The following is a 16,834-nucleotide window of genomic DNA, read 5'->3' as shown; positions in this document are numbered from 1 at the left end:
TCGTATAGCTCAAGGCTGTGCTACTCCAGTATCAGGGAAATATAGACATCATCGGAATGAGAAGCTCTTTGATAAGACTGTACTCCCAATGATAAAGCCTCTTCAAAGGTGACTTTTCATTCAGGATGTAACTTCAAGCAGGGGGAGTCCAGTAAGTATATATATATATATATATATATATATATATATATATATATATATATATATATATATATATATATATATATATATATATTTTTTTTTTCTTTTTTTGCTTTGTCGCTGTCTCCCGTGTTTGCGAGGTAGCGCAAGGAAACAGACAAAAGAAATGGCCCAACCCACCCCCATACACATGTATATACATACGTCCACACACGCAAATATACATACCTACACAGCTTTCCATGGTTTACCCCAGACGCTTCACATGCCTTGATTCAATCCACTAACAGCACGTCAACCCCGGTATACCACATCGCTCCAATTCACTCTATTCCTTGCCCTCCTTTCACCCTCCTGCATGTTCAGGCCCCGATCACACAAAATCTTTTTCACTCCATCTTTCCACCTCCAATTTGGTCTCCCTCTTCTCCTCGTTCCCTCCACCTCCGACACATATATCCTCTTGATCAATCTTTCCTCACTCATTCTCTCCATGTGCCTCTTACCCTTACGTTACCCTTACTTTACTTACTCGATCAAACCACCTCACACCACACATTGTCCTCAAACATCTCATTTCCAGCACATCCATCCTCCTGCGCACAACTCTATCCATAGCCCACGCCTCGCAACCATACAACATTGTTGGAACCACTATTCCTTCAAACATACCCATTTTTGCTTTCCGAGATAATGTTCTCGACTTCCACACATTCTTCAAGGCTCCAAGGATTTTCGCCCCCTCCCCACCCTATGATTCACTTCCGCTTCCATGGTTCCATCAGCTGCCAGATCCACTCCCAGATATCTAAAACACTTTACTTCCTCCAGTTTTTCTCCATTCAAACTTACCTCCCAATTGACTTGACCCTCAACCCTACTGTACCTAATAACCTTGCTCTTATTCACATTTACTCTTAACTTTCTTCTTTCACACACTTTACCAAACTCAGTCACCAGCTTCTGCAGTTTCTCACATGAATCAGCCACCAGCGCTGTATCATCAGCAAACAACAACTGACTCACTTCCCAAGCTCTCTCATCCCCAACAGACTTCATACTTCATCTCAATTTAGAACTGAATTTTGATTTTGATAATGAAGATTAATAGATACTTAAGCACCTTTGTTAGCAATTGTTTAGCTACAGTAAGTAACATGTTATGTTAACAATAAGACACCACCATTCCTACCACTGGAAAGTAATACTGTATTCCATATGACCTCTCTAAGTATGACTAGTTTTGTCCTGGCTTGTGAGGTAGACACAAAATTGTAGCTATTTCAATATTGATTAATTACCTACAACATTTCTCTAAGAACAGATGGTGACTGTGACTGCGTAGACCTTGCCTCAGCTATTTTGTATCTTTTGATCCGGTTAACACTCATCAGGCAGGCACTGATATTCTAGGAAAATTGATCAGGAGATAGATACTAGTACACTGGTTGGCATTGCAGAACTTTCTACTTGACTCATTATTTTAGGCTGTGCATTATATTATAGTATGTATCTTTAGTATGACAAGAGTTTTAATTATCAGCTGTTTTGACCTTTTATTGTTTGGATATTGGCCTCATATTGCATTCTAAGGACAGCCTGAGGCTGGTTAAAACGTGTGAATATATCATTGATGGCTGATGTTGCTTTTCACTAAGGGTAAGCTGTAGAAAGGGAATCTAACCTTGAATGCTTAGCAATTAATGATTCATCTAGAACATGAACTTTAATGACTCTTAAGTATCCTCCACTGAGATTAACACTCATGTTTTATTCATGCCTAAGAAGATTAAGGTTAAGAATTTTGGCTAAATTTTCATTTCTGTCACCATGAGTAATCCTCATTCTAGTCATAGCAGATCACTGGTCTATCATCACATTCTGTATATGCTGGTCCAGCATGAAGGTAGAGGCTTATGCCAAATGTCCCCATGCTTTCTAAAATGTGTAATGTTTTATATGAAAAAAAACTGTGGTGCAGTACTTATACCACATACATATTCCATGGTCTTGAGAAAAAGACTGCAATATGATGGTTCAGCCATCACTGCAAAAGTGATAAAAGAATTGGCTAGCTCTAAACAGTTCCAAAAGACAACAAAGGCCACATTCGTTCACACTCAGTAATACACCAAAACCACAGCTATCTTTCCACATCCAGGTTCCACAAAACTTTCCATGGTTTACCCCAGATGCTTCACGTGCCCTGGTTCAATCCACCGACAGCACGTCGACCTAGGTATACCACATCGTTCCAATTCACTATTCCTTGCACGCCTTTCACCCTCCTGTATATTCAGGCCCCGAGCGCTCAAAATCTTTTTCACTCCATCCTTCCACCTTCAATTTGGTCTCCCACTTCTCCTCTTTCCATCCATCTCTGACACATATATCCTCTTTGTAAATCTTTCCTCACTCATTCTCTCCATGTGACCAAACCATTTCAATACACCCTCTTCTGCTCTCTTAACCACACTCTTTTTATTGCCACACATCTCTCTTACCCTTTCATTACTTAATCAAACCACCTCACACCACATATTGTCCTCAAATATCTCATTTCCAACACATCCACCCTCCTCTGCACAACCATATCTATAGTCCACGTCTCGCAACCATATAACATTGTTGGAACCACCATTCCTTCAAACATACCCATTTTTTCTCTCTAAAATAAAGTTCTTGCCTTCCACACATTCTTGAACACTCCCAGAACCTTTGCCTCCTCCCCCACCCTGTGACTCACTTCCGCTTCCATGGTTCCATCCGATGCCAAATCCACTCCCAGATATCTAAAACACTTCACTTCCTCCAGTTTTTCTCCATTCAAAATTACCTCCCAATTAACTTGTCCCTCAACCCTACTGAACCTAATGACCTTGCCCTTATTCACATTTACACATCCATGCTGCAAACCGACATTCACTGGGAACTAATCACTCTCCTCTCTTTCTACTCCTACAAATGCCTTACATCCTTGGTAAAAACTTTTCACTGCTTCTAGCAACTTACCTCCCTCACCATATACTCTTAAGACCTTCCACAAAGCATCTCTATCAACCCTATCATATGCCTTCTCCAGATTCATGAATGCTAAATACAAATCCATCTGTTTATGTAAGTATTTCTCACATACATTCTTCAAAGCAAACACCTGATCCACACATCCTCTACCACTTCTGAAACAACACTGTTCTTCCCCAATCTGATGCTCTGTACATGCCTTCACCCTCTCAATCAATACCCTCCCATATAATTTCCTATGAATACTCAACAAACTTTTGCCTCTGTAGTTTGAACATCCACCTTTATCCCCTCTGCCTATGCAATGGGATTATGCATGCATTCTGCCAATCCTTAGGCACATCACCATGATCCATACATACACTGAATATCCTTACCAGCCAATCAGTAACACAGTCACCCCCTTTTTTAATATATTCCACTGCAATACCATCCAAACCCACTGCCTTGCTGCTACCCCACCCCACAGGAAGTGGCATCATTAGTGCCAGGAAAACAGACAAAAAGGCCACATTCGTTCACACTCACTCTCTAGCTCTCATGTGCAATACACTGAAACCACAGTTCCCTATCCACATCTAGGCCCCACAGACCTTTCCATGGGTTACCCCAGACGTTCACATGCCCTGATTCAGTCCACTGACAGAACGTTGACTCTGGTATACCACATCGTTTCAGTACACTCTATTCCTTGCACGCCTCTCACCTTCCTGTATGTTATCTTGAGAGTAATTTCTAAGAAGACTTCTGGTGTTACCCAGGATCTTTCTGAAAGCTCGTATAGCTCAAGGCTGTGCTACTCCAGTATCAGGGAAATATAGACATCATCGGAATGAGAAGCTCTTTGATAAGACTGTACTCCCAATGATAATGCCTCTTCAAAGGTGACTTTTCATTCAGGATGTAACTTCAAGCAGGGGGAGTCCAGTAAGTATATATATATATATATATATATATATATATATATATATATATATATATATATATATAATTATATTTTTTTTTTTTTTTTTTTTTTTTTTTATACTTTGTCGCTGTCTCCCGCGTTTGCGAGGTAGCGCAAGGAAACAGACGAAAGAAATGGCCCAACCCCCCCCCCCCCCATACACATGTACATACACACGTCCACACACGCAAATATACATACCTACACAGCTTTCCATGGTTTACCCCAGACGCTTCACATGCCTTGATTCAATCCACTGACAGCACGTCAACCCCTGTATACCACATGGCTCCAATTCACTCTATTCCTTGCCCTCCTTTCACCCTCCTGCATGTTCAGGCCCCGATCACACAAAATCTTTTTCACTCCATCTTTCCACCTCCAATTTGGTCTCCCTCTTCTCCTCGTTCCCTCCACCTCCGACACATATATCCTCTTGGTCAATCTTTCCTCACTCATTCTCTCCATGTGCCCAAACCATTTCAAAACACCCTCTTCTGCTCTCTCAACCACGCTCTTTTTATTTCCACACATCTCTCTTACCCTTACGTTACTTACTCGATCAAACCACCTCACACCACACATTGTCCTCAAACATCTCATTTCCAGCACATCCATCCTCCTGCGCACATCTCTATCCATAGCCCACGCCTCGCAACCATACAACATTGTTGGAACCACTATTCCTTCAAACATACCCATTTTTGCTTTCCGAGAATATGTTCTCGACTTCCACACATTTTTCAAGGCTCCCAAAATTTTCGCCCCCTCCCCCACCCTATGATCCACTTCCGCTTCCATGGTTCCATCCGCTGCCAGATCCACTCCCAGATATCTAAAACACTTCACTTCCTCCAGTTTTTCTCCATTCAAACTCACCTCCCAATTGACTTGACCCTCACCCCTACTGTACCTAATAACCTTGCTCTTATTCCCATTTACTCTTAACTTTCTTCTTCCACACACTTTACCAAACTCAGTCACCAGCTTCTGCAGTTTCTCACATGAATCAGCCACCAGTGCTGTATCATCAGCGAACAACAACTGACTCACTTCCCAAGCTCTCTCATCCCCAACAGACTTCATACTTGCCCCTCTTTCCAGGACTCTTGCATTTACCTCCCTAACAACCCCATCCATAAACAAATTAAACAACCATGGAGACATCACACACCCCTGCCGCAAACCTACATTTACTGAGAACCAATCACTTTCCTCTCTTCCTACACGTACACATGCCTTACATCCTCGATAAAAACTTTTCACTGCTTCTAACAACTTGCCTCCCACACCATAAATTCTTAATACCTTCCACAGAGCATCTCTATCAACTCTATCATATGCCTTCTCCAGATCCATAAATGCTACATACAAATCCATTTGCTTTTCTAAGTATTTCTCACATACATTCTTCAAAGCAAACACCTGATCCACACATCCTCTACCACTTCTGAAACCGCACTGCTCTTCCCCAATCTGATGCTCTGTACATGCCTTCACCCTCTCAATCAATACCCTCCCATATAATTTACCAGGAATACTCAACAAACTTATACCTCTGTAATTTGAGCACTCACTCTTATCCCCTTTGCCTTTGTACAATGGCACTATGCACGCATTCCGCCAATCCTCAGGCACCTCACCATGAGTCATACATACATTAAATAACCTTACCAACCAGTCAACAATACAGTCACCCCCTTTTTTAATAAATTCCACTGCAATACCATCCAAACCTGCTGCCTTGCCGGCTTTCATCTTCCGCAAAGCTTTTACTACCTCTTCTCTGTTTACCAAATCATTTTCCCTAACCCTCTCACTTTGCACACCACCTCGACCAAAACACCCTATATCTGCCACTCTGTCATCAGACACATTCAACAAACCTTCAAAATACTCATTCCATCTCCTTCTCACATCACCGCTACTTGTTATCACCTCCCCATTTACGCCCTTCACTGAAGTTCCCATTTGCTCCCTTGTCTTACGCACCCTATTTACCTCCTTCCAGAACATCTTTTTATTCTCCCTAAAATTTACTGATAGTCTCTCACCCCAACTCTCATTTGCCCTTTTTTTCACCTCTTGCACCTTTCTCTTGACCTCCTGTCTCTTTCTTTTATACTTCTCCCACTCAATTGCATTTTTTCCCTGCAAAAATCGTCCAAATGCCTCTCTCTTCTCTTTCACTAATACTCTTACTTCTTCATCCCACCACTCACTACCCTTTCTAAACAGCCCACCTCCCACTCTTCTCATGCCACAAGCATCTTTTGCGCAATCCATCACTGATTCCCTAAATACATGCCATTCCTCCCCCATCCCCCCCCCATATATATATATATATATTTATTTTTTTTTTTTTCTTTTTTTGCTTTATCGCTGTCTCCCGCGTTTGCGAGGTAGCGCAAGGAAACAGACAAAAGAAATGGCCCAACCCACCCCCATACACATGTATATACATACGTCCACACACGCAAATATACATACCTACACAGCTTTCCATGGTTTACCCCAGACGCTTCACATGCCTTGATTCAATCCACTAACAGCACGTCAACCCCGGTATACCACATCGCTCCAATTCACTCTATTCCTTGCCCTCCTTTCACCCTCCTGCATGTTCAGGCCCCGATCACACAAAATCTTTTTCACTCCATCTTTCCACCTCCAATTTGGTCTCCCTCTTCTCCTCGTTCCCTCCACCTCCGACACATATATCCTCTTGGTCAATCTTTCCTCACTCATTCTCTCCATGTGCCTCTTACCCTTACGTTACCCTTACGTTACCCTTACGTTACTTACTCGATCAAACCACCTCACACCACACATTGTCCTCAAACATCTCATTTCCAGCACATCCATCCTCCTGCGCACAACTCTATCCATAGCCCACGCCTCGCAACCATACAACATTGTTGGAACCACTATTCCTTCAAACATACCCATTTTTGCTTTCCGAGATAATGTTCTCGACTTCCACACATTCTTCAAGGCTCCAAGGATTTTCGCCCCCTCCCCACCCTATGATTCACTTCCGCTTCCATGGTTCCATCCGCTGCCAGATCCACTCCCAGATATCTAAAACACTTTACTTCCTCCAGTTTTTCTCCATTCAAACTTACCTCCCAATTGACTTGACCTTCAACCCTACTGTACCTAATAACCTTGCTCTTATTCACATTTACTCTTAACTTTCTTCTTTCACACACTTTACCAAACTCAGTCACCAGCTTCTGCAGTTTCTCACATGAATCAGCCACCAGCGCTGTATCATCAGCAAACAACAAATGACTCACTTTCCAAGCTCTCTCATCCCCAACAGACTGCATACTTGCTCCTCTTTCCAAAACTCTTGCATTCACCTCCCTAACAACCCCATCCATAAACAAATTAAACAACTATGGAGACATCACACACCCCTGCCGCAAACCTACATTCAGAGAAGGGAGCCATGTAGGGATATACCCTCAAAGGCCCAGTCCTCTGTTTTTAATGCTACCTCGCTAAAGCGGGAAATGGCGATTAGTATGAAAAAAAATATATATATATATATATATATATATATTTCTTTTTTTTTCAAACTATTTGCCATTTCCCGTGTTAGCAAGGTAGCGTTAAGAACAGAGGATTGGGCCTTTGGGGGAATATCCTCACCCAGCCCCCTTCTCTGTTCCTTCTTTTGGAAAATTAAAACTATATATATATATATATATATATATATATATATATATATATATATATATATATATATATATATATATATAAGAGGGGCAAGTATGAAGTCTGTTGTGGATGAGAGAGTTTGGGAAGTGAGTCAGTTGTTGTTCGCTGATGATACAGCGTTGGTGGCTGATTCATGTGAGAAACTGCAGAAGCTGGTGACTGAGTTTGGTAAAGTGTGTGAAAGAAGAAAGTTAAGAGTAAATGTGAATAAGAGCAAGGTTATTAGGTACAGTAGGGTTGAGGGTCAAGTCAATTGGGAGGTAAGTTTGAATGGAGAAAAACTGGAGGAAGTAAAGTGTTTTAGATATCTGGGAGTGGATCTGGCAGCGGATGGAACCATGGAAGCGGAAGTGAATCATAGGGTGGGGGAGGGGGCGAAAATCCTGGGAGCCTTGAAGAATGTGTGGAAGTCGAGAACATTATCCCGGAAAGCTAAAATGGGTATGTTTGAAGGAATAGTGGTTCCAACAATGTTGTATGGTTGTGAGGGGTGGGCTATGGATAGAGTTGTGCGCAGGAGGGTGGATGTGCTGGAAATGAGATGTTTGAGGACACTGTGTGGTGTGAGGTGGTTTGATCGAGTAAGTAACGTAGGGGTAAGAGAGATGTGTGGAAATAAAAAAAGCGTGGTTGAGAGAGCAGAAGAGGGTGTTTTGAAATGGTTTGGGCACATGGAGAGAATGAGTGAGGAAAGACTGACCAAGAGGATATATGTGTCGGAGGTGGAGGGAACAAGGAGAAGTGGGAGACCAAATTTTAGGTGGAAAGATGGAGTGAAAAAGATTTTGTGTGATCGGGGCCTGAACATGCAGGAGGGTGAAAGGAGGGCAAAGAATAGAGTGAATTGGATCGATGTGGTATACCGGGGTTGACGTGCTGTCAGTGGATTGAATCAGGGCATGTGAAGCGTCTGGGGTAAACCATGGAAAGCTGTGTAGGTATGTATATTTGCGTGTGGACGTATGTATATACATGTGTATGGGGGTGGGTTGGGCCATTTCTTTCGTCTGTTTCCTTGCGCTACCTCGCAAATGCGGGAGACTGCGACAAAGCAAAAAAAAAAAAAAAATATATATATATATATATATATGGGGTTGTTAGGGAGGTAAATGCAAGAGTTTTGGAAAGAGGGGCAAGTATGAAGTCTGTTGGGGATGAGAGAGCTTGGGAAGTGAGTCAGTTGTTGTTCGCTGATGATACAGCGCTGGTGGCGGATTCATGTGAGAAACTGCAGAAGCTGGTGACGGAGTTTGGTAAAGTGTGTGGAAGAAGAAAGTTAAGAGTAAATGTGAATAAGAGCAAGGTTATTAGGTACAGTAGGGTTGAGGGTCAAGTCAATTGGGAGGTGAGTTTGAATGGAGAAAAACTGGAGGAAGTGAAGTGTTTTAGATATCTGGGAGTGGATCTGTCAGCGGATGGAACCATGGAAGCGGAAGTGGATCATAGGGTGGGGGAGGGGGTGAAAATTTTGGGAGCCTTGAAGAATGTGTGGAAGTCGAGAACATTATCCCGGAAAGCAAAAATGGGTATGTTTGAAGGAATAGTGGTTCCAACAATGTTGTATGGTTGCGAGGCGTGGGCTATGGATAGAGTTGTGCGCAGGAGGATGGATGTGCTGGAAATGAGATGTTTGAGGACAATGTGTGGTGTGAGGTGGTTTGATCGAGTAAGTAACGTAAGGGTAAGAGAGATGTGTGGAAATAAAAAGAGCGTGGTTGAGAGAGCAGAAGAGGGTGTTTTGAAATGGTTTGGGCACATGGAGAGAATGAGTGAGGAAAGATTGACCAAGAGGATATATGTGTCGGAGGTGGAGGGAACGAGGAGAAGAGGGAGACCAAATTGGAGGTGGAAAGATGGAGTGAAAAGGATTTTGTGTGATCGGGGCCTGAACATGCAGGAGGGTGAAAGGAGGGCAAGAAATAGAGTGAATTGGAACGATTGTGGTATACAGGGGTTGACGTGCTGTCAGTGGATTGAATCAAGGCATGTGAAGCGTCCGGGGTAAACCATGGAAAGCTGTGTAGGTATGTATATTTGCGTGTGTGGACGTGTGTATGTACATGTGTATGGGGGGGGGGTTGGGCCATTTCTTTCGTCTGTTTCCTTGCGCTACCTCGCAGACGCGGGAGACAGCGACAAGGTATAAAAAAAAAAAAAAAAAAAAAAAAAAAAAAAAATATATATATATATATATATATATATATATATATATATATATATATATATATATATATATATATATAGCGCTACCTCACTATTGCGGGAGACGGCGATTAAGTATAATAAATATAAATGAATAATAATATATTCTATCCCTGGGGAATGGGGAGAAAGAATACTTCCTACGTATTCCCTGCGAGTCGTAGAAGGTGACTAAAAGGGGAGGGAGCAGGGGGCTGGAAATCCTCCCCTTCCATTTTTAATTTTCCAAAAGAAGGGACAGAGGAGGGGGCCAAATGAGGATATATCCTCTAAGGCTCAGTCCTCTGTTCTTAATGCTACCTTGATAATGCAGGAAATGGTGAACATGTATGAAGAAAAATATATATAGATATTTCTTGATGTGGTGTTATTGGACTTTACCTGTCAGTGGGTACACTACAAGTAAGATCACTTTTAGCAAGGCTGTATCATCATTAGATAGAAAAAGAGAACATTCTTTTCAAGGACAATCCACCATATCGCTGCTCCTTTGAGGAATGTAGTCTTGGTGCTACAGCAGTACCAATAAGAGGGTCCTGTGATTTTATGGTAACCATATTCCTTCGTGTTAGCACCTTCTTCCTCTAAGTAGTAAAACCTGGAGGAAGAAGTGAGAATGTATCATTGTTATTGGACAGAAAAAATTTGCTGTCAATGAGGATCTTCTGTATCAAAAGGAGCCCACTTTCCCATGCTCCTGTATGGAGTGCAGCCCCACAGTGGCAGGGTCCCATAAACTGATCTTGCCACTGCAGTGTATTTCTTTTTATCTATTTTCCATGAGCAAGCATAATTCTGCTTAAAAGCAAGCAATGACATGCACTGGTGAACAAATAGTTTCTTTGTGGAGCTACTGTTGAAAGTTCATGTTATGGTATTTTGTAGTAGTGTCATCTTTGCCCTTCAAAACTGATTCTCAGATGGTAATGTCCCATTGCATACTAGAAGCCCACTGCCTTCCTTATCCCTGACTCTGTCCTTAAGGAGGCAGGTGATGCAGTAAGTCCTGGTAAACTGTTTTTCCTTTTAGTCATGATATACTCTGGACTTTTATCAGTTCCATCTTCCCTCTTACCACTGGTCTTTATTTTGAGTTCATTCCTTACTTCACAGAATGGGTGTGTTATCTGACTCTGGCAATGATGCCATATTGCCTAACGGAACAGTCTTGTAGACCCCTCAACAAAGTGGCTTAGGACCATGAGCATGAGCACTATGAAAACCATAAAATATGGGATTACAGATGGGGCATAAATACACTTGGAGAATTAATGTTGCTTCAGTCTTCCAATCCTCAGCTTACTGGTTGTACAACCTATCTTTTGGGTTTTGAGCTTGTTTTTGAGCTTATTTGCTTCCCAATTACTGTTAATAGCCTCAGTCTTCCTAACCACAGCATACTGGTTATACTCCTTTCCTTATAATTCTGAACTTGTCTGCTTACCAAATACAGAACACAACCTTAGTCTTCTCATCCTCAGTTTATTTGTTAAACTCCTTCCTTAGAGATTATTAGCTTCTTTCCTTCCCAAGCACTGTACACAGTAATGATTTATAGGGCTACATGAAGAGTAAATGGGAAATTTCTTTTGAAATAGAATACTGTTGCTAGAGTTAATCAGATGTATTTACATAGTGATTTACTTTGATGACAAGGCAGTAAATCTAGACACTCAACTGACGCTGACACAGCACATCAACAAGTATTTTCTTGGCCCTGACTGGATAGTGATAGAAACACTGGACTTATTTCTACCATGCCCTTACAAACACATTACCCTTTTCTTTCCTAGTGGAAGAATTTGTTAGGATTGAGAAGTTTTCTGAGAAAGAAAACCTGCTTCGTTAAAGTGGTTTATTTTTCTGACAGATCTTTCCATAAGACAAATTGTTCATCATCATACTTGCTCTGCTTATCTTTCCTGAGGTTTTGATCTATTAGGTAGTCATATTTGGGGAATTTACTGCATGCAGAATGAGAAGAATAGAAGTTTTCTTTTACTTTCCATTGGAATTTGGCTAGTTTGGATTTTTTTTAATGGTTGCTTATGTAGGAAAGAGGTCCAAGTAGCTGCAGAGTGAGCGTACTTATACATGTTAAGGTCAAGTTGTGGTAAAAAAGAATTTCTGCAACATTCTCTTTTATTATCTTTTGCTAGAAGAGAGAAGGATACCCTTTCTCTTTTACTGCATGATTTGAATAAGCTTTGGTTTGTGGAACTGTTCATTAACAGGGTAGGTCCTGCATGTAGAGTGAGGTGAATGAAAGTTTCAAAACTCCAGGAATTTACCTATCTTGGAGGTTCTATGGTTGTTGGCAAAGAAAAATTGAAATTAATCAAGCAGCCTGAGAGTGTGCTCATGCACATGTAAAGATCGAGTTTATAGTTGTGCAGAAGTTTCTGCTTTCCACATATCCTTTTTCTATTATTATTTTGTGCTACAAATGGAAAAGATCACAGGAGGATGATAAGATAATTATTATTTAAGTCTTAAGCCATACTGCAACATGACAAATATTTTAGTTTTCGTAGCAGTATATTACAGAATATTAAGTAAATATATAATAATATGAAAATATGCTTGATGTAATATCTCCTTATATCCGTATCTGAGTATAATTATGTCTTTTTCTGCATCTTTCATGTCATTTTTCACTAAACTTCAGGGTATCCAATGTAAACTCACACCGATGGACTACAGGCACAAACATCCTGTTTTCTTTAAACTCCTTTAAAACACATTCGCTTTTTTCATTCTGTCTGAAGCCTACCTTTAAAGCTGCTCTCACTCACTTCTTCAAATATGCTCTTTTCATTAATTTTTTTTATGAATCTTTTCACAGACATATTCACATAGCATATTATCCAAAAGTCATCAGAAACTCAATTCCAAAATCTTTATCTCTGCAGCTTTTTCTTGCCTTGTGCCCTGTTTTCTTTTACCATATATTCTTTGAAATATTCATGTTAGTTAGTCATTCAACAAATGAACTTCATGTTACAGACCATGCTGGCTTAATTAAAATACATTACAGTACATAAAACATGTTCTTCAACAGCCTGACCAACCTTGCCGAACTAATGCATTTATGATTTTTACTTTATCCAGTCTTAGTTCTGTCCCATTACTAGCCAGTATATTGCAAAAGGCTAAATTCTTGAAAAATATTTACAGGTCAACTTTGTACAAGCCAAAAATGGGGTACTTTATATATCAAGAGAAGGGCTTTCCCCAGGAGTTTTTCACAAAGTGGTCCAGTCGAGTAAGTCTGGAGGGGAGAATACCCCTTTCCAAACTCAGGAGCATTATGAATTTTCAGACACCTTGAGACACCATTTTCTGTCATCTAGTGCACTGAGCGAACATCAGCAACAAAAGCTGGCAAACTTTCAGATGGAAAACCCTGGCTTAGCAATACAGCATGATGGCACATGGAAAGGAAAGTGTTGCTGTAATATGCAAAGAACAGTAAACTAGAAAACAAAGTACTGTCTGGTTAAAATTAGCTCAGCTATGGTGTAATTTTTGTTCATACTGTATAATTGCATGTATCTGTACACATGAATCATGCTTTAATTATATTAAATCAACAGTGTTTGGATCGACTGTGCACTACGGAGGGCCCAACGTGTGCTGAGTGCAGCACTGTATCACCAGGGAGATCTGCTATGATTCACCGCTTCCATCCAAATACACGCTACGAACATGTCACAGTTAACTGCTGTGCACACTGCAATGGCGAGATCAAAGTAGTGTGATTATGGATAGTTTTTCTTTCATGTCAGTTTAAACATGCTGAGAAATGTGATATTTATTTTATCAGTTCTGTTGTTACAGACAGGACAATCTTGTTTGTGATAAAAGCATTTGTCTACAGTTGTTCCTAATGAATGTATTTGCAAGAATGTTCTTCACTTAAAAATGGTTCATTGGATGCTCCTTTCTTTGACTTCAAATTTCTTGTAATTTATAGATGATAAAAGTCTACATATATAAATATCAAGATAAAGGCATTTATCATTGTATGACAGTATAAGCAAATATATCTTTTTTAATTGATGATAATTGTAAATACTAGCCTTGAATAAAAATCAAATTGTAATATAAAGTAAATGAATATATAAATATACATGTGTGTGAGACAGGAGGGTACAAGGTGTGCATGTGATAGAGTGAACTGGAGTGATGTGGTATCCAGAGGGGCAGGAGGATGTAAGGTGTGCATGGGATAAAGTGAAATGGAGTGATGTGGTATGCAGGAGGCACTGTGCTTTCTGTGGACTGAGCCAGTGTATATGAAATAACTGAGGAAACCATGGAAAGCTCTGTGGTGCCTGGTTGTGGACAGGGGGCTGTGGTTTTGGTGTATTATACATGAAAGCTAGAGAATGTATGCAAGGGAATGAGGTCATTTCTTCATCCATTCCTGCAGCTACTTCCCTACCCCAGTAGTCCCTTCTATTCCCTTCTCTCTTTATGAGGCTTATGCCTGCTTGAGATTGTACTATGAATTAAAAATCACCGTTGGTGAGGCTACATCAGTCAGATGATGAAACAGAGTAGAGTTTCATCAAAGAACCTTTTGCTTCAAAAGAGTCTATCCTGTCCCTGCTACCGAGTACAGTGCAGTCTTGGGGTGCAGGAGCACCTGCAGCCCACATATAACACTGTCAAAATTGTATTCCAAATATTCGTAGATATCATGAATTACTTCTGGTTACATAGCAAAATTCATAACAACTGGAAACATGCCAACCTTTATAGTACCCATCTTGCAACCCTTGAAGCTGCCTAACTTCCCCTTCTCCTGTTGTCCTGTGTCACTACTGTCATGAAGAGCCAAACTATAATTATCATTATTATTATTATTATACTAAGTCACTGTCTCCAGCATCAGCGAGGTAGCGCAAGGAAACAGACAAAAGAATGGCCCAACCCATCCACATACACATGTATATACATAAACACCCACACATGCACATATACATACCTATACATTTCATCATATACATACAGATACATACACAGACATATACATATAGGACTCAGGAATATATACACATGTACATATTCATACTTGCTACCTTCATCCATTCCTATCACCACCCCATCACAAATGAAAAACAGACTTGCTACCTTCATCCATTCCTATCACCACCCCATCACAAATGAAAAACAGACACCCCCCCCCCCCCCCCCCCACACACACACACACACACACACACATGAGGTAGCACAAGGAAAAGACATCAAAAGCCACATTCATTCACACTCAGTCTCTAGCTGTTATGTGTAATGCACCAAAACCACAGCTCCTTTTCCACATCCAGGCTCCACAAAACTTTCCATGGTTTACCCAATGCCAAACTATGTATGTATGTATGTATGTATGTATGTATGTATGTATGTATGTATGTATGTATATATATATATATATATATATATATATATATATATATATATATATATATATATATATTTTTTTTTGCTTTGTCGCTGTCTCCCGCGTTTGCGAGGTAGCGCAAGGAAACAGACGAAAGAAATTGCCCAACCCACCCCCATACACATGTATATACATACGTCCACACACGCAAATATACATACCTACACAGCTTTCCATGGTTTACCCCAGACGCTTCACATGCCTTGATTCAATCCACTGACAGCACGTCAACCCCGGTATATATATATATTTTTTTTTTTTTTTTTTATACTTTGTCGCTGTCTCCCGCGTTTGCGAGGTAGCGCAAGGAAACAGACGAAAGAAATGGCCCAACCCCCCCCCATACACATGTACATACACACGTCCACACACGCAAATATACATACCTACACAGCTTTCCATGGTTTACCCCGGACGCTTCACATGCCTTGATTCAATCCACCGACAGCACGTCAACCCCTGTATACCACATCGCTCCAATTCACTCTATTCCTTGCCCTCCTTTCACCCTCCTGCATGTTCAGGCCCCGATCACACAAAATCCTTTTCACTCCATCTTTCCACCTCCAATTTGGTCTCCCTCTTCTCCTCGTTCCCTCCACCTCCGACACATATATCCTCTTGGTCAATCTTTCCTCACTCATTCTCTCCATGTGCCCAAACCATTTCAAAACACCCTCTTCTGCTCTCTCAACCACGCTCTTTTTATTTCCACACATCTCTCTTACCCTTACGTTACTTACTCGATCAAACCACCTCACACCACACATTGTCCTCAAACATCTCATTTCCAGCACATCCATCCTCCTGCGCACAACTCTATCCATAGCCCACGCCTCGCAACCATACAACATTGTTGGAACTACTATTCCTTCAAACACACCCATTTTTGCTTTCCGGGATAATGTTCTCGACTTCCACACATTTTTCAAGGCTCCCAAAATTTTCGCCCCCTCCCCCACCCTATGATCCACTTCCGCTTCCATGGTTCCATCCGCTGACAAATCCACTCCCAGATATCTAAAACACTTCACTTCCTCCAGTTTTTCTCCATTCAAACTCACCTCCCAATTGACTTGACCCTCAACCCTACTGTACCTAATAACCTTGCTCTTATTCACATTTACTCTTAACTTTCTTCTTCCACACACTTTACCAAACTCCGTCACCAGCTTCTGCAGTTTCTCACATGAATCCGCCACCAGCGCTGTATCATCAGCGAACAACAACTGACTCACTTCCCAAGCTCTCTTATCCCCAACAGACTTCATACTTGCCCCTCTTTCCAAGACTCTTGCATTTACCTCCCTAACAACCCCATCCATAAACAAATTAAACAACCATGGAGA

The 16,834-nt window shown here is 41.0% G+C and overlaps 1 protein-coding gene across 1 annotated transcript in view; it reads left to right on the top strand.

Moving 5' to 3' along the window:
- LOC139761892 (uncharacterized) overlaps positions 1-15,207 on the top strand; it is a 40,423-nt gene extending 25,216 nt beyond the window's left edge. The window contains 1 exon segment of the mRNA XM_071686477.1: positions 13,636-15,207. Within this exon segment, the coding sequence (XP_071542578.1) occupies positions 13,636-13,800 (165 nt within the window). The 3' untranslated portion in view covers positions 13,801-15,207.
- The last annotated feature ends 1,627 nt before the right edge of the window (positions 15,208-16,834 follow it).

Source organism: Panulirus ornatus, chromosome 42 (genome assembly GCF_036320965.1).
Source record: "Panulirus ornatus isolate Po-2019 chromosome 42, ASM3632096v1, whole genome shotgun sequence".
NCBI lineage: Eukaryota > Metazoa > Arthropoda > Malacostraca > Decapoda > Palinuridae > Panulirus > Panulirus ornatus.
The sequence above is the reverse complement of the archived record's forward strand: the minus strand, read 5'-3'. Positions and strand labels throughout refer to the sequence as shown.